The sequence below is a fragment of the Dromaius novaehollandiae genome, chromosome 18 (assembly GCF_036370855.1).
Source record: "Dromaius novaehollandiae isolate bDroNov1 chromosome 18, bDroNov1.hap1, whole genome shotgun sequence".
NCBI lineage: Eukaryota > Metazoa > Chordata > Aves > Casuariiformes > Dromaiidae > Dromaius > Dromaius novaehollandiae.
In genome coordinates, this window is record NC_088115.1 from 5554451 (window position 1) to 5581177 (window position 26727).

A 26727-nucleotide genomic window follows, 5' to 3' on the forward strand; every position below is an offset into this window, starting at 1 on the left:
CCTATGTGCTCAAATGGGGGAAACTTCAGACACTTTGTTCATAACACTGATTTTAACCCACTTGTAGGAAAAGTTTGAAGTATCTTGAATTTGGTGGCAAATTAGGATGTGGAACAGTTCAGTTATGTTTATTCTAGTCACCTGGGGAGGAAACTGATAAGAGCAAGGGAGAAGAAAAAATGGGAAAAGTTAAATGTGTAAAGTTTTACCTAACTAGGTCTCCAGAGCAGCTGACAGCCATCAAGTTCCTGGGGTGCCTGGGTCGTCAGACAAAGGCTGAGAGTTTCCACCCTCACATCCTGAGACTGACCACATCCAAGAATGGCCTCTTAGACCAAAGTCATACCTCAAAGGCTAAGTGGGTCTCCCAGGGCTCTATATGCAGTGGAGAGAAGTACACAATGTTGAAGATGGTTTCATCTGCACTATCTGGAGATTAAGGTGTTCATTTTTCTCCACTGAATGTAGACGTTCTATTCTTAAGAATAGAATGAGTGGCCAGGGGAAGACTTAGATGTCTCGAGAGCTAAGTTAGGGCAAATGAATCCCATCTGCAGGAGACTGAACCTCCCACCACAAGGCACACCAGGATGTGCAAGGACAGCTTTCCACCCAAACACATCTGGAGTTTCCCTCTCAGCATAGCAGATTCATTTTACCAGAGGCACCTGCAGCAGCTGGCATCTGTCAAGCTATGCTGTTCATCTGGAAGTGATAAACTGCTGTTTTTCTTAAGGGCTAGGTCTTTAGTGCATGGATGGCTGGTCAGAGGGCTCAGTTGCCTTACTTCTAGTCTCTTCAGAGCTGGGTTAGATCACTCATCTCAGCATGTGACATTAGACTGCAGGGCAAGACCTGAGCAAGGTATTACAGAATTTACCCTTTCTTAATGCTTGGACTGGAGTATGAGCATCACACCAGAAATGGCATAGAAACTGTTACTCTTCCTTCATTTTGGAATCCTTTGGAAGCTGTCAAAAGAGGGATGTGTTGAATTTTGAGCAGCTTGGAAGATAGCACAAAAGATGCAGAGGCACATGATGTGACCCAGTTAGTGTCCACCTTATCACACGTACGAGGCACCTTTGGAGTTCACTGTGCCAGCTACATGTAGGGATAAAAGAAATAAAGAAATACTGGAACCAGAGTTGAACCTTGTGAAACTGATGGAAATGCAATGTCAGAATGGAAGAAATGCCTGCATCTTGTAAGCAAGTCCATAGCTTCCTGGAGACAGAAGGAAAAATGATCTCTGTGTTTGATTAAGAAAGTCTTAGTAAAAGTAAAGTAACAATGCAGGAATAAATTGACCAAAGCCCTGTCTTCATGATGATATAATACTTTTTGTACCAAACCTCTGCCTAAATGCAAAGGGATGAAAGCCTTCTGTGAGCTTTAAAAAAGCCCAGTATTTTAGACATGGCCACTGAAGTGTTTGACTCCTGGAAAAGTAGCTGCTCTCAGCCTACTCTTACCGACATGAAACAGAAAATTTCTGACAGTCTGATCTTCTGAACAACCCAGCCAGCTTCCACAACTGCAGAGCTCAGGATGAGAAGGGAAAAATCTTATGTTTTGGTGTGTGACACTTCCCATAATCTCTCATACTTGCCCAGCCTTCTTAACGCTGTATCACAGCTGTGAGCCATGCAGTTTTGCCTTCTCATGTCCTGTTCCCTTCAGAAACCCATCCAAGGTAGTCTTTTAGCTGATTTGAGTGGACAAGTCTGTTCCTGCTGTCTAGTGGGGTTTGGCTAAATTGCACCCATCTCTTTCTCTTTCCCATCTCTATCTCTTCTCCCTCTTTCTTCCTCCTCATGTTCCTTTCCTTTCCTCCTATGTCTCTGCAGGCCCTCCTTTCTGTCTTCCCTTCTCCTCCACAGCTATATGTCATGTAAATGAGGTGGGAGTTGCCCAGGTTTGTTGTTTGATCTACTAAGATGAAATCCGAAAAGTTACTGAAAATTCCTGACATTTCAGATGATCTAGACCTGAAACTGAGGAAAGAGGAATAGGAGAAGGTAGGAGAGAACAGAATGTAAGTATTAAGCTTCAATACAGGTGAGAGGGAGAGAATGACAATATGATTCCCATTGATCTTTGAGCCTAAGAAAAATGACATGGGGGTAACACCACCAGCATCAGTATATCACCTCTCCATCCGCATTCAGCATGCCTCGTTGGGGCCATGTTGTTGAGGGAACATTGCCCAGCTTGAGATTAGCTGATTCTTGAAAGCAACATGTCCAAAGAGTACAAGACTCCTTGTAGCTGGAAGGGAACATTTTTTCATAAGTGTGTCTGAACAGTACATTTTGTTACTGGTCAATTTTCATTAAAGGACTAAGGCTCCCCAGGGACTCGTTTCCTTCCTCCTGCAGTAGCAGGGGTGGAGAGCACATTGGGATGGAGCAGTTGCTGCACAGTGTGTTGCAGTGGCTGCAGCAGTGCAGGGAAAGAAGCTGCCTGTTCTCTGCTGTTTGTTTGCTTTTAAGATGCTACTGTTGTGATGTTGATGACGTATCTAGAGTCTAATTATTTCATGCTTTGGGGGTTGATGAATGACTTGCACCAACTGCACATCAATATTACGGGGCCTGATCCTAGAAAACACTGATTGTTTCCTAGTATGTGAAAGCCAAGTTCCAACCTTTATTGCTCCTTCACTTTAGGTGGAGTGGCATTTGCATATTAAGGTCTGGATTACCCACTTCCCTATCCTTCCTCTTTTTCAAGTAGCATACAGAAATCAAGAGACACAAATTTAAGCAATTCAGCAACACAGAAGCTCCCACTAGGGAGTGTGGGGGATTTAGGATCTCCTACAGTATGCACCTTGTGATTCCTGTTAGCCATCACCTTGAATTCATAGCCCTGCAGCCTTTTAGAGACAGCACAGGAGGTAGTGGTCCTCCACCGCTGCTATGTCATGGATGTGAGCAGGTGAATTTTCTGTAACTACAGCTCAGTACATGATTGCCACCACTTGCACAGCAGTTAGAACATTACCCTATTTCTCTTCAGCTGTGAACTGCAAGGGTCTGAGGTATGGTATATCTGCTAATCTTCCTTTTTGAGCCACCTGTACTGTCACAAAATTCTTGTGAGAAATCTGTGAAAGAGCTAAATACCATATTTGAGTTTCCTGATCTCAGTTCCCCAAGCACAATGGGAGCATTAGCACTGCCAAGCTTCTCAGACCCACATTCCAGTCTCATGTTTTGACTCTAACAGTGGCCAGCTTTTCCTTTACAGAACGGTGTAAAACCCCCCAGTGAAGATGGAAGGTAATCTGTCCCCATTGGAGGATTATATCCATGTGTAGTGGTTAAAGGTTATAAATAAATAAATAAATAAATAAATAAATAAGGTCTTCTACTCTTCTCAAGTCTTTGGTTATCATTAAATATTATCAGGATACTCTGGGACCCTAAGGGAAGTTTTCCTTAGTATTTTAGGGTTGTTGCACACACTGAGTCCCAGCTGTAGAGCACTGAAACATGTCTGTGCTGGCTGCTGCCCTTTGGGTTACACTAGGGGATGGCAATCTTTCTAGGAGCAAAAAATAATTTTGTTATATTTCTCCACATGTAGTTTTTTCTGGGTTTTCTTTTCAACACTCTGAATTTAAGATTGACATTCTCCAAATGAAAAAGACAAGGTTTCTTGTGCAAAACAAGCTATGACTTCAACAAACTCTCAATTAAAAAAAAGAAAAGTACAAAAATAATTGAAAACCAAAGTGAAATGTTTGATTGGCCTGACAGAATCTCTTCTTTTCTTTGTAATGTTCAGGCAACACATATTCATGCAATTTCAACCCTAGAGTCCATCCAGCTTTGTCTGAGATCTCTGAAGATAAATGTTTGTGCTGAATTAAAGAGCTAGGTCTTTTTGCTGTCTTCTGGTCCCTTCCTCCTGTGCCTCGTGGGTTAGGCACAGACAAGCACAGTTCACACACCTTCAGCATCTAGAGTCAGAGAATTTAGTCTCCAAACACCTTGTGTTTTATTTTGCTCATGTTACCAGTTATCTGAGCACAGAGGGAATGTTGACTTGGAATGACACAGTTTGGATGCAGTTGCACATCACTGTGCATTGGGGTTTGCCTTTGTCCCTATTCCTCTTATGGAAGGAGGTTGCTTTTCAGGGCTGGTCTCCTCTCCAAATGCAGCCTTGCTGCATTGTGCTTTTCTCCTGCCTTGGGAGTCCAAGTTCCAGCTGCAGATAGCTGTAAAATTGGGCATAATTACATTTAGTGTGTGGGTTGGAGGAGAACAAAAAAGCCACAGTATTGCACTGGGCAGAAACAACAGCAATGGGGACTAGAGAGGGGACACATATTCCCATAGGCCAACTGACAAATCTGTGGTTTCCTCCTAAAACATGCAGTGAGAAATTTCCCAGAACAACCTGAACTCAAAATTTCTTGCCCTTCCATAGCTGGTTCCTCTATTTCGCTACATATCCAGTATAGCTCACCTTTCTAAAAGACGTTCAATAAGAATAGGCCAGGCACAAGCATTCTGGTGGACTACTTAATCACAAGAGATTGTTCTCGGTCATTATCATCACTACGGTCAGAGCCATGTCAGAGGCATCATGTACTAGTCAACAGTATGACTGGTCAACAGTTTGGCTATTCAGCAGCCATAAAACTGTAAAACTAGCAAAAATGCCTGGGAAGCAGCAAAACAAATGCACCATGCAGGCCAGACAGTTTAATGCACCATTACACATCACTGCCAAATCTAGCTCTTTAACTCAATGTTTGATCTCTTTCATTCTCAGACCCACTCAGGGCTTTCTCTTTTCAAGCTTCCCAATTTACCACATTCTCCATCCCTCCCACTTTCCTCCCTAGGTAGCAAATTCATTATATTGAAAGCCTGTGTGTACAGCTAGAACCCTTAGAAAGTACTGGTAAAGACCAAAATGATGCACGCTGGGAAGTAAAATCAGAAAATACTTCCATACCAGCTAAAGAGTTTGAAAACCAATGAACCAGGGATAGACTGCAGAGTGAAAAACAGTATAGGACACATTTTGCTAGCAGGAAATTGGTACCCAATTCTATCATTCCTGCACTGTAACTAGGAATCACTGTTCGACGTACAGTCCATTAGCTCATACACAGCTGCAGTCAACTGGGAGATATCTGGAGCCCAGCTGTGTTGAAAGACTTCACAAAATTATGTCTGACTTAATTTCTAGTTTCTTATCATGATATTCATATGGGATTAAGCTGTTAGAGAACATGTCATCATGCTCTCGAGCTCTGGAAGGACTCACTTTTGTCATCCCCCAAGCTGGCAGAACCAGGCTGCACAGTAGCACCAAGTGCAGCCAGACCTCCCAATCCGAAGAGCTCATTGTTTCTGAGCATATCCAATAATCTGCTACTGGTGCATCAGTGGGCAGAATAACAAGAGCACACCCGCCTATGCACACCGTCTGGGTACCACCAGCTGGCTGCAAAGCAACCCTCTGCATAGATAGTGGGTGAGCTGTGAAGCACATCGTATTCACGGCTGTTTTCATAGCAGCCTCTCATTCTCTTGAACAAATCTGAGAACAGTTACTACAGGATATCCTGGATCATGTGGCTATGCTCAATTAGCTCAGCAGGTGAAGTAGCTTTGTCCTCTTTGTTGGCTGGATGATATTTGTGTGGGAGCATCCAGGCCTGGGTTTGCCTGTGCTTGTCTGTATTTCAATTCAGAAGGACGACTGCAGCACCTCTTGCTGTGTCCCAGCTGTCTGGGATGCCAGTAGCAGTCCAGTTGCAGCAGCATAGAGCTCCTGAAGGCTGATATGGGAATGCAGCAGTGAATATCTGGGCTGCCACAGCTCCACTGCTCATGGGAGCTGAGTGATAGTTTAACGCTGACTCAAAGGTGTCCTTGTGAGACAGGCCTCTGGTTAACAGTGGGATGTGCTCTGAGTGACCCTCATCACGTCCCTGCTCAGGCAAATGTTTTCACGAACAATGAGAGTGTTTGACTCAGTGGTTGATCTCATAGTTGAGACAAATTACTGAGTCAGGAACATGTTTGCTGCATGCAGTGAAATGCTCATGTTCTGCTCAGGGAGTCCACACTCATCAGGGGAGTCTTCTTTCTATGCCCACTGCCCTAAGTGGTTCATTAACACAGGGGTTCCTCTCACCTAGTTACTGCTGATGACTCTTGAACAGAGCAAGATGCTCTACCGTGGCGGATGGGGTCTCAAAGCACATAGCATAGTCTCATGAGACTCCTTGTCACTGCCCCTGCAGCTGATGTCTCCTGCGACACCAGAGCAGGAGCTGGAACAAGGACAACCTCTGCACTGCTTCCCCTGACCTCTTGCTATTGAATTCCCAAGTAAGGATGTTTTAAGCGTTTCCTAAGTAGAACAAGGCTTGGCATGTTGGATCTAAAAAAAATCACAGAATCACAGAAGCACAGAATGGTTGAGGTTGGAAGGCACCTTTAGAGATCATCTAGTCTACTGCTCCTGCTCAAGCAGGATCACCTACAGCAGGCCGCCCAGGAGCCTGTCCAAACAGCTTTTGATTATCTCCGAGGATGGAGACTCCACAACCTCTCCAGGCAATCTATTTCAGTGCTTAGTCACCCTCACAGTAAAAAAGTTTTTCCTTAGATTCAGATGGAACTTCCTGTGTTTCAGTTTGTGCCCATTGCATCTTGTCTGGTCACTGGGCACCACTAAAAAGACTTTTCCTGGGATGTGGCAGGCTGTTAACTACAAATGCTTTAACAAGTTTGTTTAAGATAAAATACTCTGACCCAATTTTCTTCCTTTTCCAGTTATTTTAGGACTTGTGTGAATGGTGACATTAGGGTGTGAAAGTACAGCCTAAGAGATCCCTTCAACCAAGCCTCTGTACAGACGACCTTTCCAGCATCCCTAATGTTCCTTCACAGGAGGATCCCCCCAATTTGAGAGCAGAGACACATTCTCTGTCACCTTCTTGTCCATTGACTTTTCCTTAAAGTCACAAGCTGAGCCTATCCCTGGATCAGCACTGTGCCAAGTGCGCTGCAGCCACCTTTTTCATGGGAAACTGTCACCTGCTGATGGGGGTTATTACCTTTGGTATCTCCTGCTTTCTGAATGCCTTGGTCCCCAGACCACTACAATAACCCTCTCTCCCTGCTGCTGTGGAACCCATATCAGATCTCCTGGTACAGAACCTGACCATCACTATTACTGAAGTACATTAAAATGCAGTACAGGCCCAGCAGGATTTGCACTTACTGTTTTTTTACAGCCTGGTGGGTACTCACCACATCATTAAATACCTTTAATTGTCTGGCCCTCAGCAATTACCAGGAGTCTAACTGAAATGTTTTTTGTGATCAGGATCTCTTGTTTGTTCCATTTCTTCCTTTTCCCCTCTCTTCTTCACTTTGTTGTCTTTTCATAAGTCTCTCTTTTACAGGATCCCACTACTTTCTTCTGAATAAGAGCTGTTCCTATGCCATGGGGCAGAGGAGGACACGGCTGTGTCCAGTTCCACACACTGTTGGAATTGTACAATTTTGAAGAATAGCTGTGGCACTTTGACCTAAGAGCCTCCACTCTTGAATCCCCTTGATATTTAACATCTTAGGTAACTCAGTTCTCCCACTGGGCCTAGGGCTTCTCAAACTCTAGGTCAAGCCAGCCCTAGAAGAGATCAGGAGCAAACGTCTTTGTGTTCAGCACCTTGGGGGATCACTCTCTTGCATTCTGCCATCCCCACTGTGGAAGCACAGAACTCCCAAGAGCATAAGAGAGCACCAGAATCAAGATCTGCTGCACAAGGCTAAGGGTGACATGAAGACCTAATTTCACTAGAATGGTATCTAAAACAGATCTGAACATCTCTAATAATACACATCTGACCATTCCAAAGGCATTTGGATATCAAAGAATGTTTATCTCTAATTTTAAAGTTCCTACTGGTGACAATCACTTCTTAGTATTCTCCCTCCAACTGTAAAAAACACCCTCTACCTTCCCTTCTGCTAATACCCTTGAAATATGTGTGCAGTGTGATCAGCCCTCCCTTTGCCCTTAATCACTTTCTCCCAGCCTATATAATTAAATTCCACCAGGTATTGCATCTAATTTTTGAGGAGCTCCCAAAGAACAAAAGCCAGTTCAGTCACAGGCGAACAGAACAAATTAATTAGAAGGGGAATATTAGGCTCTCTCCAAATTAGATTAGCAGATCTCTAAGAGAAGAAACATAGCCTGGCTGGTTATCATGCTGTTCACTTCCTGAGCAGCTGCTCAGTTCCAGAGATTGTATACAGTATTCAGAGTCACAGCATCACTGGAAAGTGGATTAGGCTTGGAGAAACCCCTGCTAAAAAGCACTTCAGAGCACAATTTCAAAGAACAACATAGGGAATTGGTGGCCTTGTGTCTCTCATTAACAACTGTGCAAGTTGTGCCGTCAGATTGCTTCACAATATTTTGGGAATGTCTTCCTGTCATATCTCTGCATATCTAACCCCCCCAAAAATGGATGTTACTTGAATGTGGAGCTCTGCCTAACAGTATTTACCAACATTCCTCCTAGCTATGGAGATCTTTATGAGTAAGCACTGGAATTATCGTACAAAACCAGATCAAATACCCAGAAACCACTCTTTAGAAGCATTTAAACAAGTAAACAGACAGCACCAGTGCAACTTACAGCTACCTGTAGGAATCTACAGTCTTGAGAAATAGTCAAGACAGCCTCATCTTGCATAATAAAACAAGCAGATTGTGTTAGAAACTAAGGGACAAGCACTCCACATGAATAGCTGCATGTCCCAGGGCCCTGATCCAGCACAAAGATAATGTATCGACAGCCTCTAGACACTCTTGAGTAACAAAGTGCTATCTCCATGTGATTTAGGACCAAGTAGGGGAAACAAAAATCCAAGATACATAAGGGGAGAGCTTTTGGGGGAGTCAAACTGTTTAAACAATGTTTGTTAATTCAGCAAAAAGAAAAGGTTTGAAAAACAAAAACAGTCTAATGTGTCCTCCCCTTATTAATGGCAAGAATGTCCAGTTGTAATGTGCTTGCAATTCTACCAAACATTTGCTTCTCCCCATCTCCCCTAGTGGCATGCACCTGCTGAGCTTATGAACTTTCCACTTCTGTCTGAAATGGGAAGCCCTGGATGCACTGCCGAATGCACAAGACAGGTCCAAGTGGACCCCTGCTGTGCAGCCGAATGTACCCGTGGTTCTGTGATTTCAGTGGAACATTAGTGATGACAGTAGCACAGCAGGAGTGGTGAGAACCAGCAGTGGAGAGATGAATAAACAGGCAACTACTAATGAATCCAGTATTGAATCCTCTGGTTTGCTCTCCTCCTGTCATAAAGGAAAGAAAACAGTAATAGAAGAGTTTCATGACAGAACTTTATTAGGCCAGAAGTCTAAAGGAACTTGCTTTCCTGCTTTCATATAATATACCATAACCTTTGCCACTCTACTTTTATCCAGGCAGTTTTTCTCCACAGCTTTAAGAGTGATTGAAATTAGAAAAGACAGGACAAACCAAGATTTGATCTCTCTATAGCAATATCCTGAATGGACATGAGCAGGTTCAGGATCATTCTTAAATATGTGAGAACTGCTTAATATCAGTGACGTAACCAGGTCTAGTATTCCAAATGAGAAGACAGGATGGAGCTCAGAGAGCTGAACATCTTTGAGAGAGCGTCTACATGCATATTCACTTGCTAGGCAGACCTATGCCCCAGCACTTGAGAATTTGTAGCCTGCATTCTCACTGGCTCAGCATATGAGCAGAGAGCACCTGAAACCATCTTGCTCTTCCCAGCTCCTTGGGAAAGATGGAATGCTTCATCAGTCATGCTGTTTGGTCAACCTCATTTTCTTCCCTCATAAATTCTCTTCAGTTCCACTTCCATTGAGGTTTGTTAGTAACTTCTATGCTTGAATGCTATTGCATCCTTCAGATTAATGTTTCCTCCCATCTTAACCAAAAACAAATGTATTTTTTTACCAAATTCTCATCCTTTAATATCAAACTTGTAATTTTTTTTTTTTTACCCACTGCAACAAGAAAGCTCGTTTCTTTCCTGCTGATAGTACTCAGCCCTTCAGAAAATCACTAAGGCTAAGACATATTTACAGGTATTTCTTCTCCTTTTATCCCATCTCCTAGAGATTTCCTGAGAAAATGTGCTTTAAGATTTCAGCTGTTCAGAGTTAACTGAGAGAGCACTAGGTACATTTCATTTTGCTTCCTTACCCAGAAGGAAAACTAAGGAATCATCACCCTTTTCCCCTGTAAGTCACTGGAAAATTGTGTGTTCTGCATTGTCAATGTACACATGGGTAATATATTTCCAAAAATTTTTGATTGTTGAGAGGTAACCTCATAAGCTAAATGCATTTGGGAACTGTATCTGGAGTCTTTTAGCTTCTTCGTTCAAGAAGATTACTGTAAATGCAATGTAAATTGTACATTTTGAACGTTCCTGGAATTAATATTTGAATTTAAAATCAGTTAAACTTGCAGGCATAAATCCAGTTTCACTTATTTATCTGAAGAGATGTTACATCGTTGCAAAGGAGAACCAAAGCTTCAGATGCCCATGCAATACAAAATCTCCATTCAAGACTGAAAAGTGTAGGTTGATTCAAACTTCATTTTATATCCCTTATCTTCTGGAGGCTTTCCATTTTCACTGTAATTTGGTAACAGCATAATCATCTCCTTTGCAGAAGTATGTTTCTCCAGTGTATAGGTTCTTGACATAATTTTCTGAGCACTTGTTGTCACAATGTATTAACTCTTTCCTGCTGTTTCCACTTGCTAAATCACATTACAGAAAATTGGAAAAGCATTCAGCACTTCCCTCAGGTTATTTTTCCATGTAAGTAATTGCTGCTGTTTCCGTAGGAAGGTTGTAAAATTGTGGTTCGGGAAAAGAGGTGTCTGCAGAAAAAGGAAAGAGGTTTACTACAGAGAACAGGAGGAAGGTGACTGCATAATTGTAAATAGAAGGTTAGATATCCACTGTAATCTCCAAGCTAAAATGGGGAAAAAAAATCCATATCATAAGGTAAATGAAGAGGTCCAGCTCTGTCATATTCCTACACTGGCCACTGACTGCAGGCCAAAACCCTCTAGGTAAGAAACATGAAGAGCAAGTTATATAAACCCCATGTAATCTTAATAATACAGGACCAGTGGCCCCAGGACAGAATACAACCCTGAATCAGGAGGGCACATAGACACAAGCCTCACTTTGAGCCCATGTTCATTCACATCTTGAATCCTGCCCTATATCAGAAGAAGATCAGAAAGCTGAGCTGCAGAAATGATAATGACTTGCTTGTGTTTACTGTGCCTGAAATACCCTGTGTGTGTTCAAAAGCTGTATGGCATCCTCAGCAGCAGATATCCAGCTGGAGACTGAATCCAGGAGAGAGGGAAACCTGGCTGTAGTTTTTAAACGAAGGGCTCCTTCTGTGTGACATCTCAGTTTGTTGGTGTGATTGATTTTCTCTTTACAATTCTTTGGTTGAAAACCTGTCTACCTATTACATTTCCAAAGATACCTATCAAGATGTGGTCATCAGTGAAGTGGTGGAGACCTAAGATCCCCAAACACATGTGCGGGTTGAATGATATGTGCACGTGTCATCATTGATCCTCCATTTTTTCTGATTTCTCTATGAATTCCCACTTCATGGGACCTGTCTTCAGCAAATAGAGGTCAGCCCTTTCTCTTGACAGAGCAAAAATGCCTGAGTCATGATTAACTCTAGCATCCAGGTCATTTGAGTTATCCTGGATTGCCTGGAGTTATCTAAGATCACCTGGGGTTAACTGTAGAAGCTGTGCCACCTCTGTTGGTTACCTTAAAAGCAGAGTAGAAGATGTGCAAAGTAGAAGATGTTCAGTGGAACTAAGACTTCTTAACAACAGAGATCTATTGTGAGAAGCTTGAAGGTATAACTTCAGTACTCAATACTGAACAAACAGACTAAAATCCAACATAGCTTTGACCACAAATAAGGCAAGCAATACCCAACCTCATATGGAGAGGAGACAAATCAAACTAACCACAGCAATTGTAACTCTGACAGCAAGTAAGAAATCCAAGTTGTGCTTAAGAAAGCATACTTTGCTCCTGTGATGAGTCGTTTACTCCACTTCAGCAACAAAGTGAGGTGAAAACAAGCAGCAAAATATGAGCAGACAGTGAAGTACAGTGATGTGTTACCAAGAGGAAGTTGCATGGGGCTAAGGCTTATGAGGTCAGCCCTTTCTTGCTCAGTACTACTGGGGAGAACTAGTCTGCTATGAAATTTAACATCGTTACGGGGAAAGCAGCATAGATATTTATGAGATAATTAATTTTGGTGGTTTCTGTAAATGTGTCAACCAAATAATTTTATGTAGATCTAAGCTGGCATTTTGTCTGACTGGAAACTTCTGAATTTCTTCCATGCTGATCTGAGAATTAGTATTGAGAGAAAGGTAACAGATTTATGACCATACCTCATGGATACAGTGTTGTACTCAAAATCTTTTTATGGCCAAAGGGAACTCACCTTATATGTGGAGCTGAAGATTTAGTGTCAGCCTAATTAATGTTTTAACATTCTAATCAAAATGCAACAAATAGTTACTATTAGTCCAGAGTAATACAGACAAGTGTCATTTATAATACGTTTAAAATGGATATACAAAATTTACTCACCCCAGGTGTCTGGTGTTGTGCTCACCCTTCCCATGTCTCAGTCAGGTCATTGGTGCTAGTCTTCCCCAGGAGGACAGCGAGAGGGGCCTGGGGTGCTTACAAGAAGCTGTCAGCACTCTTCCAGTGGAGTGTATTTCACTTCCTCCAGTGGAGTACAGCGGTAGTGGTGGGAGAGTTTACTCCTCCTCAAGCTTGGATCCACTTGGGGTTATTTCTTCCTCTCACAGCCTGCTTCATTCTTATCAGCTCCCAGATAAAACCTGTGTGATGCCCAGCAGCCTTTCCCAGCCTTAACACCACAACGGGCTGTTGTTTATTACCAGGGATTGTCTGGTTTTGTCAGGCCTTTACCACAGATGATGGTTCCAGAGCCGAGCTAACCCAGGGTAGGTGATAGTCACTGTGTTGCTAGCACAGCTAAAACAAGCTAAAACCAGCTGGGGCCCAAGCAAGCCCAGACCAGTCCTAAGACTCCATGGTGTCAGGTCAGTACAAAGCCTGGGGCCTTTCACTGGTAATGATAAAAATCGTATTTATTGGGTGACAACTGCACCAACGCTGAGGGGCAGATCCTTGTAAGCTAGCAGAGCCACGGCATTTACACCAGCCACTGATCTGTTCTGTGATGCTAAGGAAACGCCATGGAACCAATGGTTCATCTGATGATGCGTTTCCCACCTTCTGTTCTGTCACACTCCTGAAATTGCTCCCTGGAGATTTCTGCCAGAGAAGTGTTGATTTTTTATTTTCTGTTTTACTGCTGTTAAGCAGTAAAGTAAGTGGAAACAGGGAGGATTGCCAAAGACTAGTAACCTCCCAACAGACCAGCATAGATTCATGGAAATTCTCATTGAAACCTGAGAGATATGTGGTTCTTTCTCAAATTGGACTGAATTTAAGTATGAACGGATAGTTCTGGACACCACCAAACTCCCCTGGCTCACAGACCAACGCAGACCTGCCAGTATGAAGGGATATAGGGAAAAGCACACTCACCATTTATTGTCAGTAGTTAGTGAAATACTGTGATTCAGTATTACTGTCTACTAGATCTAGATTCAGCCATTAGAGCTCAGCACCTATTGCAGACACAGCTATATCACCTCTGGAGAGGATGATCATCATAGCCAGTGTTGGTGTCTGCACTCAATCTCTCATTTATTGGTGCAATATGGAAAAAGGATGGGGGAGGAAGACTGAAAAGTCCCACCGGGTAGGGAACAGAAAAGCTGTAGTCTGAAGTTTAGGTGCTCTGCAGGAAGGAAGAGACAAGGCCATAAGTTCTCTTTTGTAGAGAAGGAAATCAAACCTGCTTCTTCTGTGAGCTGGGTGAGCATGCTAGGTGAGCACTTAGGTAGATAAAGACATATACACATTGCTGTAAAAACCTACGCCATTTAATCATGATTGATATTCTCGGTATGGAATAATTTAAATCAACCTGCAGTAATTGTTTCCTTGCTATGGAATTCAGTAGGCTGATAAAACAGTCCTCAATCTTTATTATGTTTCCCTAAGAGGGTATTATGTGGTAAGTATGAATATGTGAGTACTGGGGATAAGTGAACTGATTCATGGCCTGGCAAGAACAGGAAAAAGTTTTTTTCACTCTCCTGAGTCATACAAAACTCAAGCCATTTCTATTTCACTGGCTATACAATTATAGAGTGTGTTTAAGGACAGAAGAAAGATTAAGGGCTGATTTGTCATTATGTTTTTGGCAGCTCGAGCTGCAAGGTTCCCCTTGATACATGGCTGCCCTATGGCACCTCTTTGGAAGCCAGTCATGACTTCTGTTCTGTGCTCATGTCTCATTTACTATTAGCCAGGTGCAGTGCAGATGCCATAACATCACTACTGCAAGAGTAGGGGTGCAACAGGACAAGACTCCCTGATACCAGTGGGAACAATTGATTTTCAGTCACACTATGCTGTTAAGTATCTGAGACTCCTCTGAACAGGAGCTCCAAGCCCCTCTGGTTGCTTACAGGTTTGCTAGTGGTTTTCTTTTACTTACATTGCAAGGATTACAACCAAATGAGTTTTGTATGGAGATATTAGTCAGCCTTGATTTACTCGTGCTTTCACTGCATTTTACACAATGGCATTTCTGTAAATTGCACACATAATGCAGAAGGGCCCTCATTTTCTCAAGGCAGAAGAATCAGGATCCTTTTTCCCTCCTTTCTCTGGTCCTAGGTTCTTCTTTCCTTTTATGCAAAGTGGAGCCGCTTCAGCAAAGGGAATGGGGAGCAGAGAAGGTTCAGTCACCCAAGAAGCCAGTTGTTTGGGTGAGCCCTAATCCCTGATTGTATAAAGCGGCATATCCGCTGTCTCTTCCCTCTGCCGTACTGTAGAAGGAAGGAGTGTCCCTTCTTCACTTCTAAGGGCTTAGATGTTCGCTCTTTATGGAGTTTCAGAGCATGCTTCAAAACGTGCCTATGTTTACTAGACACAAAAGGCATAATCTGTTGATAAAAAACAGACTGTGGGGAGTAGATCTATTTTCTGCAGAAACCAGGAACCTCAGTAGGTTTTTCTGATCACCTGTAAGTGTATTTGGAGCCTCAGAGAGGTGCCTTATTTTATTTTTCTACCAATTTGATCCTCTTTCTAAGTGTTTTTTTTTAGGTATTTCAGCAGAATATAAACTCATCACTGTGTATCTGTCATCTCCAGTTCATGTTGCCAGTGAGACCCTCCAGCACTGCAGTCCTGTATTTTTCTTTCACAAATAATCATTGTTCAAGTTAACAGAATAGCAAAAAAGTGATATTTCCTGAAACCTCTTACAGCTTGCTACAGCTTCCAGGAGGTCTGCAAAATCACAATCAACTGCTGTATTTAACAGAGTAAACAATTTACAAAAGGAGATGTTACATTGGTTACTTATCAGAAAATCTAGCACAGCTTTCAGCTTTGCTTTCTACATCTTTTCCAATGCCAGAAAGATACATGAACACAACCTCGACTCATGCAGTTCACGGCACTGGATTTGGCTTGGTCTGTTGTGCAGTACGTGGGCCTATTTTTGGCATGACTGCTAGTTTGGACTGACACAAAGCCAGTGCCAGGGAACTGTTCCCCATTCTTGTGATGTTGTGGGAAGTCTTCCAATATGCGTCATTTTCCATAAAGCCCAATTTCTGGCCAGTAATTCTACTTGAGTGCTTCAGCATTCAGTTGTGAATAGCAAGCTTTTACCATTCTTCGTTATAAAGAAGACTAGAAAATGTGATGCAAATGCACTCTGAAAGCTCATAAGCCAGAAGTCACACTGAAAAAAATCAAACGGAAAGACGAGAATTTCCTGATTTTGAAGTCAGTCTCACGAATGTGGTTTTTCCAGAGCTGGCAGAACGGGATGATCCTCTGATTTCAGATTCTGTTTTGAATCCAAAGTTCCCCTTTGGCTTGGGATGGACCCTGGGCTGAGTTTATACCATGTTTTCTGATGCACTGGGCACTCAGTTCTATGATACCTCACTGCAAGAGCCATTTCCTCTGCTGGACCTCACATCAGCCGGTCAGGCTAGCCCCAGCAGGCACGAGACTGTCCAGCTCACTATGGATAGGGCTTAGCTTTGTCTCTCCAGGTGAGGCACCTGCTTCTCTTTCAGACAAAACTGCAAGAGCCTTGGGAAACTTCAGGGCTTATGGAGACCCTGACCTAGAAGACTATTCCTGCTGTGCCATGGACAGCAAGCCAGGCAAGGAGATGGACAAAGCCATCCTATGCAATCTGTTTAGCCCAGTCTGTTGCCAGATGGCCACATCGGGGTTGGTGACTGTAATTTAATCAGAGACTTTGTGGCCAGCAGTCACGCGTGATGGAGAACAAGAGGTAGGGGATAGATGTGACAGAGACTTAGCACGAGGAAAAGGGAGAAGAAGAAAGAGGGAGTTATTTTGAACAAGGGTGAAATTATGGACAGGTTATCACATTCTTACGACAGGTAGGGTGCAACTGATCTTTCATTAGCCCACCCCTGCAATTTAGGCTAAGGATATCTGTAGGACATAGAAGACTCTATTGTTCCCAGTACTGATTAGGACTATGTCTTGTCCAGGCTATGGCTACACAAAGTTGACAGTTCACCTTAACTAAAACTTGAATTCTTCCCATTTGCTTTGTTCCTACATTGATACGAACGGGATAGACATAGTGATCCTGGAACTACAGTATTAAACCAGAAAAACACATTTTTGATGGTCTTAACTGTGCCTTTCTTATCACGATTGTGAAAGATGCCAGCTGGCTTTTGTTTGTTTGTTCTTTAAGAAAATGGTAATGTTCCTATGACATCCCTTGGGTGCACGTTCTTATCATTTCTCCATTAATCTATACCCCATGTTGTAGAAAAATATCAAGATGCCTGACCTGACTAAAAAAAGTTCCTGCAGGTGTAGCATGCAGCCCACAGCCATGTTTAATGCCACTCAATTACTGCAGGCAGTTTCCTCAAATTGAAACGATTCTTGGTGATTGGTGGTAAGAGCTGTTTTCCTGGCTTCCCCGTGCTGCTCTCCAGCCCTGCTCCAGCCCTACTCCAGCCCTGAGAATTTTTCCTTTTGGACCTGGGAGCTGTGTCTCTCCTTGCATTCAAAGATGACTATATTTGATTGACAGGATAAACAGAGTTTGTCACTCAGTTCCGGAGGAATGCAGAGCATTCTTCTGTATGCTCAACAAACACCTAAGAATCATTCTGGCATTTCACATTCTTTGTCTCAATTTGCTGATATGTGTAAAATAGCTCCGAAAGAATCATTCCAGCAGAAATGAACAGCCCCAGAGACAGGCAGGCTGTGAGTTTTTCTCCCCAAAATTGGTATTTTTTTCCTTTAAGATCTGTCTGAAAATGATGTTTGTGCTGAGTTCTTTGGATGCTGGGACTTCTCTGAATGTAGGGATTTTTTTTCTTTTTCTTTTCTCTTTTTTTCCCCAAGGAAATCTTGTGAAAAGGATGAGGTCAGAATTCCAGAGTATATCATCTGAATAGCTGTCCACAGCAGTCCCTGTCTGCCCTTCTCAGGGTGACGTAATCAGTACTCAGTAACAACATTTCTGAAAGGTGGATAACAACATTTTAGTTCAGCTCTAATAATTCTGTTAAACCAGAGTTGGTGTTGTAATTGCTGTTTGTAACTGGGTTTGTTCCGTATGTGTGTTATGTAGGATGCAATTGTAATGAAACGTTCCCTCTTTGAGCTGTATGCCCTAAAGAATATGTCTTTATTGTGTAGCAAGCAAAGCACTCATCTGCTCTGCCTCTGCTGTATCTTATAATGAAATAAGAGAGAGACACAAAAAAGTCATATTTCTCCTTGTTTTAATTTATTTTGGAAATTTTAAGTATCATAAGTGTTAATCTTCCTTTGCTTTGGTAACAAACAGCCTTTCTGAACTCCTGCTTATTTCTTTTAATGAAAAAAAACTGTGAGCCTGTGTGTGTCTAAGAATGTGCATGCATTACAGCACACAGATATGAGTGTAAGCAAAAACAGAGAGTGAGAAAGCAGAAGGAAGCCTATTCTAGACAGTAAGACATAGTGGTCTGAAACAACATTTTAAATTTTATACTAACTGTAAGAAATAGGGCTAAAAGATGCAAAATCTCTAGAGAAACTGTGTATTAAAAGATAGCATGTTCTGTGCCATGAGATCAGGTAGGTGGGTGGTTGCTTTGCTTTGGAAGTAGAATGTGTTGTAAGAATCAATCGTGGTAAAATCTGGCTGTTGTACAGCAGTCTTCATTCACAGATCACAGAGTGCTTTGCAGGCAGAGTAACCCCACTTACAAACGGAGAAGCAGAGGTGCATGGAGAGGACTTAGCCACTCCACTAGCTTGCTGGGACTCCAGTCAGATGATGACACTGGTTATGAACTTAGAAGGGTACCAGCAATCCCCAGAGAGGGTTAACACGTGGTAGCTGCATAGGACACTTGGATGTGAAAAGCTGGCAGACGGCAGCTAATTTCACCCAGAGTAGGAGATGTAAAAGAGGGTAAGAGCATGCTGGGAGCCTGAGGACATGAATGTGCTGGGCTGTTACCTTGTCTTGGTCATGACACTGATCTGTTGCTACTTTTGTTTTATCTGACTTCTCTTAGGCCTCAGGTGCTGCCTCTAGGTCCTGTGTTGCAGTTCCCCAACCACCAATGAAACATTTTGTGTGTGCTTCCAGGGAAATACAACACAAACAGGCAGTTTTTCTCTGATGTGATTTCACATAGGGGAGGAGGGTGAGCAATGTCAATAATGCTTGCAGACAGCAGGTATAAGATAGCAATCAAACTCTCCTCATGCTGTTTACATAGCAGATCTTCTTGAGGGATGTCCACATTTCTAGCTACCTGGGTTTCCACAGCAGCTTCATGCTTCCACTTTGTGCCCCTTAGTGTAGCCCTATAATGGTGTATGTACCACACTGGATCTGCTATAGTCTCCAGAACCAGGAAAGGCTCAGGGTTTCAGACAGGCATCCTTTCTATCTGCAATGGCAAGGTTTATTTGGTTGGGTGTCATCTGGAAATAAAAAGCTCAAGTATCTCAGAAAGAATGCCACTTTCAATAGAAAATTAGTCCATTTACACTGTTGTCTTTTGAGGAATTAGGACATTTTTAGCTGTCTCACCACAGGACAGTGGGGAACATCTAGCTTCAGCCTGTCAAAATTAAGCATCTAGATTAAGCACCTCCTTTGTAGCCCATGGAACAGGCATCTCCCTAAGCAATTCATCTCAGTCGAACTCATGGCCAAATCCCCTTTTGGTGGAGCCAGTCGCGCTCTACCAACTGTGGAAGGAATCCAAACAGCTAGATTAGAGCACACACAGCTACAGTTAGGTAGGAGAAAAACAGCCCTGAGAATGAAACAAAGATGTTCTCTGATTTTGCATGGCCCTGTCTGTACCTCCCACATCTCTGCATTCCGGTCTCTTGACACTTGAGCTCCTTTAACTCTAGGGAGGCTGCTGGACACGTGCATGGAAGGTAAGGAACAGGGAGAGCATTCAGTTTCAGTGTGAAACATTTCAGTAAAGAAGAGATTATTAAAAAGTCTGTTTGAATAACAGCACCTGTGCTTAGCCCACCAGCTCCCCTCCAGGCACTTCTAAAAGTGAAAGCTGTATATCAGAATTTTTACACTGGGAAGCCAAGAGAAATGATCACAAGTGAGCAGGAATAAAGAACCATGTAAAACCGACATAGCATCCCAGAATGTATCTGTAAAAAGGAAAAAGAATCCTGCTACTTGAACTGTAGAAATGCAAGTTTCTCATGGGAAAACGTGATTCCTGTTCAAATGCTAATTGGTTGTTATCACAAGAATCTCTTAATTTAACTATTATGTACTATGAGAAGGGGCAGAGCATGGTTCAGAGAGCAAATGACTGATGAACGATCTTCAATCTGCCAGTAAATTTGTGCTTTTTATATACTCCCCCATGCAGATCTCTGATTTAAACTGATCCTCCAAAGGGATTTATGAAAGACAACCCTGACTTCAGCTAGAAGTAATAGCACATATTTGTGTGTCTCTTTTATTCTTGTTTAAAAGGCAAAGTTATGGCACTGATAGAGTGTCAGCCACTAGAACAGATGGCCCTAAAAGCATAAATTGATGGTATATGAGCAAAGGTTGGCTTACTGGAAAGAAAAAAATGTAGCTCATTTTAGAAAAGTGATACAGAAAAAGGGGGTAAATTGGGCACTGCATGCACAAACTATCTCTGCAGGCTTCTCAGGATAGAAGGAAACATCACATGAAGCAAGAACAGCTTGCAGAGACATAGAGGCAAAGGTCTGCCACCCTTTTCTAGGAACACAGCAGCCAGGGATTGCAAGTGCTACCTAGAAAGACGAGAGCAAGAGGCCATGTTCTCTCCTGTGGAAGCAGAAAATCCTTCTTCCTTTGTTCTGGAAGCATTCTCCTCAGCCATTTTATGAGTGGATGACTTCACATTTGAAGATGTTTGCTACCACCTTGCATTGCTATAAATGTAGGAAGAAAACTATCCTGCTGTTAAAACTGCCAAACTTGTATGAGTAATTTATGTGTGTTTTGAGAAGTTTACAGGGAGCACTTCATTGACCTTGACCAGCAAAATTGTGTGAGGGAAGGGAATAGGATGCTTTCTATGTTACATAGGCATAAACATTTTTCAGAAACTTTGGCATCTTCTGTTTGCCATATGTAAGTCCCCTCCAAGAATTTTCAAGCATGCATATATGATGGCAAAATTTGTGTTAGGCCTTGCTGGTCAATCAGTTGCTGGCATCCTACCCCAGTGGGAAGTGGGGTTTGGAGCCTGTCCAGCTCCATTGAAGGGTAGAATGGTGGCTACTTTGGGACAGTGTAGACCCTGGGAGGGTGCTCATCTTCAGCCCACTCATATGCAAGGTGGACTCTGATGACAGGAATAATGCCCTGAAAAATTGTTAATAGCTCCCAGGGCACCGGGATGGAAATCACTGGAAAAAAGAGAAAGAGGAAGACTTTGCAAACTGATGAGGTTTCTCAGTCTCTGAGCATATTATTTTTCACATTGTTCGCAGAGACCCTAAAAGTGTGTGAGAACAAAATGCATTTGGCCTCAGTGCTTGAAAAATAGTAAAGGGCTGCAGTGTCTGTCAGAGTCAACGTTAAGCCAGCCAGAGCATAGCCCCAGGCTGCATTTCCACCTGGACTCATGATGTCCACTTGGCCCTCCCAGTAGCTTCCTAACTCAGCTCTCCTGCTCGACGCCATGCACTGCACCATCTGCTGTGCTGGATTTCCTGCCACCATTGTTCAGAAGCACAGTGATGCATCACTGACTTGTGCAGGAAGGCACTGAGAAGACAGAGACAAAGTAAGGAAGAAGTTGCATTCCCAGCCCCTGAGGCTGCACTATTTCCCTCCCCCAGAACTTATCTTATCCTTGCCTCTTTCTAAAATAAAAGGAACAGAAAAATTAACAACATGAAAAAGGGAGGAGATGATAAAGAGTATCAGAAAAATTATCTATGTCCTCATTTCAGAGCTTTGCATGGTAGCAGGGAGGCATGAGGCCTCTTTCTTTTTTAAAAAGCTGTGTGTCTCCTGAGCAGTTGATATTACTGTATTGCTGTGAACAGAGAAAGCTCCTGGGATGTGTTCTGCAGAACAATATCACACTTAAAATTTATTTGGGGATGCCATCCAAGGACCAGAGCAAATCAAAGGTAAAAGAGAAAGCCTGGTATTATACTGCTAATGGGGCTTGGATCCTGTCTGGACAAGAGAAAAATTTGCACCTTTGCTTTTGTGCTAAGATGAGAACTACAGCAATGGGGCTTTAGTTGCGCCTATGCTGTTGGTGGCACAGCTGATTTACAGCTTAGTTCTTCAGTCTTGAAGGTGATACCAGTTCCTTGGGAGGGCTGCTCTTTGCAAATGTGAATCTGAGGCAGAGATGGTCTAATTCCCTCAAGTTTGGTATATTTAGTTTGGAACATTAGTAGTTCCCCTATCGGAATCTTTTCATGCCTTGGCAGTATCAAACTATGCAATTATTCTCCTATATAAGTCTCTGCCTGTGTAGCAATTAGGCTTTTCTGCTGCTATAGCTGTTATGCTGTATTATTCCCTGTGCTTGCCTCTAATAATACAACCATGTGCTGGGGCCTTGGTACTCAAAATATGGAGGACACAGAGGGGCTGCACAGGATATGGGTACAGTGAATAAAAGCTTCTTTGTTTTCTTTTTCTTGGCAGGTCACTATGGAAAGGATATTTATCGAAGTGGAGGGCCAGATCTCCATAATTTCATCTCCTCCGGGTTTGTCACATTAGGAAGAGGACACACGAAGGGTACAGTGGAAACAATTTTTTGCTAAATAAAAAGATTGTTTTAAATAAAAGGCTATAACTCAGAAGCTGGGTTCTAAGTCCTATGAGATAACAGTATTGGACTGCAGTCAGTAGATTTAGTCTAGCAAATATTGCTGCAGGTAAAATGCTACTGGCAGAGCCTTTTAAATCCTAGCAAGGGAGACAGTGGTAGAGTGTAGAGTTGGGAAGCCAGGCTCCAGACTCCACTTTGACTTTGCAGTTCAACAATTTATACTGCTTTGTGTTTTTCTGGGTGCATGGATGCAAACTACCATTGTGCTGCTGTACTTCTAAAGGGAAGGGGAGGAGTGTAATGCTGTCCTAGGGCAGGCAGTTACAAGTCAAGAGTGGGTTTTTGGATTTATTTTGTTTGATTTCTGGGCTTTTTTTGGGGGTATTAAGAATATTTTATAAAATCATTTCTTTCTAGGTCCGAAAAACATATATTTTATGTGTTCATATAATCTGTGATATAATGTACAAACATGATAACACAAAAATATACATATACTGCTCTGTGTATGTTCTGTGTATATGTACTGTATATATAATATATGTTGAGAGACAGATGTAGCTATATTAGATAAGTAACCATATATCCCAGGAGTTGTGGTGACACAAAAGCTACGAGATCTAACTCAAGGTAGCTGGTCACCAGAACCCCAGATGAATGTTCATTTTATGACATTGTTGCATATTTGGTGAGTTTTTATAGTGTACGGTGAGAATATGTTTGGAACAGCTTTCTGTTCGCATCCACACTCTGACCGAGTCACACTGGTGCACTGGCAGTGGGTTGCATCACTGGGAGTGCAAGCATGTGCCATGCCAGTACTCATCTGGTTTTGTTTCCTGCTGACTTATAAGACTGTTGTACATTTATATAGACATAATGTATGTGGAGATACGTATATAGACACAATGTACTGTATGTGGAGATGTGTCCCTGTGCTCACCTGGTTGAATGCACCTGTGTTGTTTCTGTGGATGACCATGACTCACAAGTTATTAAAAGACCTTATTTTTTCGTACATTTTCTGCACTTTTTCAAATTCTCCACAAGTGTCATCCAAAGCAGTGTCGGTCCTGTAGAACTGTCAGAGAAGAAAAAAATATATGTATATTGTCTTTGTATGTCTGTGTGTGCTTAAATAAAGTTTACTGAGGCTGAGGCAGCACCCGTGGGACTTGTAATACAATACCTTGCAATTACAACCTGGCACTGCAATGGTGGAAGGAAAGCAGAGGAAACCACCATGAACCTTCAGGCGGGCTGAGAACTAAAATGGTTCAAGGAAGGACTCATGGATGGCGTTTCACACAAGGTCTCCTCTCCCCCCGACCCCTCCCTCCCCCAAAAGGGATTTTACAGTCATGTCATATCACATTAGGCCCAACAGTGTGTTAAGAGTGAGATAGCATGTGTGTCCCAGCTGAGAAATGGTCTACAGAGTGGTGCGTCCTGACAGCCTTCAAAGAGCATATGGGTAACTCTGAGCAGGGCTTTACAATCTGCTGCTTTGTCTCAGACATTTTAGTTGCTCTTCAATCAGTTTATTGTATGATACACTTTTACCAGTTCCTTCTCAGATGAAAATAAATTCTGCTTTTCTTCTTTAACTTTTCTTCTTTAACAGGGGCTCTGTTCTTCCACAGATGGGCTAGTGGGCCGTATCTCTCCCACTGGCTTTGTTGGGAATCCCACACAGCATGTTCCCCATCATTAAGGAGATGGGAGAATGGAAAGCAGAAGTCCAGACTGCTTATATACCACCTCTCATGACAGCCACTGGATAGGGCAGTGCTTTCCAAAGTGAATACAAGGCTTTTATTATTGGAAGAAAGTGAAGTATCTTGGCTGTTTATGAAGCTAAAATAATGGATTCACCTTTGAATTTACTTTTAAACTGCCTATAAATTCACTGCCTATAAATTTCAGGTAAACTGCCTATAAACAGTACCACAATGTCATTAACTTTTAAATTCTTAATGACAATCTCACAAGCCCCACATAACTGATGCAACTGATGAATGTGTGCACACATTGTACAGGCAAACTGCCATATTTGCTTGTGTAAATGTGTAGATATGTGTGTGTTTGTGATATAATTGGATTGCCTATTTGTGCTGTGTATGTAAGGGCTTTCGATGTACAAGTGACTTAGGAGCTCTGTCAATAGCTTTGTCCCCTATATCATTTTGTTATTTCTGTAAATACCACCAGACAGATTTCCTGTGTTCCATTTGAACTGGCAGCACAATTGTACTTGTAGACAGGAGAGATGAGTTCTCCAGCAAGAGGTATGATTCTGATTCATAGCTGAGCAGCTTAGATTTCATCCCAGTCGAGATCCTGTGCATGAGATAAAGTATCCACCTTAACTACCGTCAGCCAAAAAGCTTTGTCCAGCCTTGTTTATTATACTACCATGGAAGGAAGTCCTGCTTTTAGACTGAACAAAGCTGATGAAGTTTATCTCAATATTTCTTTGCACTGGGAGACACATTTTTGGTGTTTTCTCAACTGTGTTTTGTGCTGTGGCAGGACTCCAAGTGCTGAGTAATGTTTGAGAGCTAATCTATTTTGGGAAGAAGACAAAGATGTGAGACATGCCAAACTACCATGGATACCAAATCAGCATATTCACATGTCTGACATCCACAAGCTCCTGCAAGATTGTGATTTATGATTCTTATATGACACTCCACTGGGCAATGCATCACTGTCTGGCATTTAAGTCTATAAAATCTCTGTATAGTGTGTTCTCCAAACCATGGTAAAGGACTTCACTGTCAGTCTGTCACGATGGACTAGGAATGAATTCAAAGTCTTTAGGCCATAGAAAGTCTCCATGGTGAGAGACATGACAGGGTTAATCTCATATAACTTTAGGTAGCTAGAAGCTAGACATTTAATTCTGAGATAGTAACCTTCAGTTCCATGCATAGTCACTGGGTAGAAACTGGCCCCTCTAAATGAGTTTTCATTAGATGGGTCCTAGCACCTCTACCACCGCTCTAGCAAGAGAGTGAGCCATGGGGAGCTAGGTCTTTTAAACATCAGAGGGAGGCAGGTGAATCCCACCTGTAGTTGCTAGTACAGGAGTAGATACTTTAATTGCTATGGGAGCTGCTTGCGGAGTTTAGCGGTGCAGTGAAACAATGAGAAACATTGAAGACAAGAACTATTTCATTCCTATGTGGACTAACCTAATTAATAATAATAATAATAATAATAATAATAATAATAAAACACTCAGCTTCTTGAGCCTATTCTCCTTCTGAGCATCTTGCTAGCCTTAGTTGCCTCAGGTTAAGGCTACCCTAACATAGACTCTACTCACCGTCCTGCCAGGGCACTGCAGGGCTTTGTTCAGTCACGTGGGTGGTGTAGAGATTACACAGCCACAACACAACCTGGGGCAAACAGCTGCATGGATATCCAGCCACAGTGAATGAACAAGTCTGGAAGAGCAGTAAATTCACTCCAGATCAAGTACTCCAGATCAAGATTGTTGAATTTTCAGGTAAAAAATATGTTTTTGTGTGTGTGTACTTGTGGGTTTTTTTGTTTTTTGTTTTTTGTTTTTGTTTTTTTTACTACCAGCCTCAGAGACTGAAAATAGGATCAGAATCAAATTGGCATCCTTGTATTTCACCAGTTTGTGACAGTGGTAGAAATTTTGCAGACCGGATGATGAGCTTGTTTCATACCTAAACAACTTCTTTGTTCTCCTGGTAACTCTGTAACAGTATTAAATATAGTGAGGCTTTTGCAGAAAAAGTATCATTTCCCGCGTGAACTGAACACTAAGGATCAGGGAGCAGGGAAGCAGGAGGAATGTGGGATTTTAGACTCCACTATTACAGGATTTATAGAGAAAAGCAAGACTTTTCCTAGAAGCTTCTAGTTTCTTGTACACTTATGCCAGACCCTTTAGGAAGTGCAGCTAGGGCTGCAACTTGAAAAGCAGGGTGAAAAACTTCAGAAGAGTCAAGTGTCCTCACAGCCTGTCCAATGCCACTTTCAGAAATTTGACATCTCACTTTTGGTTCAGGGTTATAAATCTTACCTGTGCCTGGATTCACTGGGAGACATGCTCTGATTTAGGGCATCTGCAAATTATT

The 26727-nt window shown here is 42.4% G+C and overlaps 1 protein-coding gene across 3 annotated transcripts in view; it reads left to right on the top strand.

The window, feature by feature from the left end:
- The window catches only part of SHISA6 (shisa family member 6), a 273362-nt gene that overhangs the window by 43662 nt on the left and 202973 nt on the right, over window positions 1-26727 (top strand). For all 3 annotated transcript variants that reach the window (XM_026120621.2, XM_064522490.1, XM_064522491.1), the window contains exon 3: window positions 22483-22578. In XM_026120621.2, coding sequence (XP_025976406.1) covers window positions 22483-22578 — 96 coding nt within the window. The remainder of the gene's footprint in view (window positions 1-22482; window positions 22579-26727) is intronic.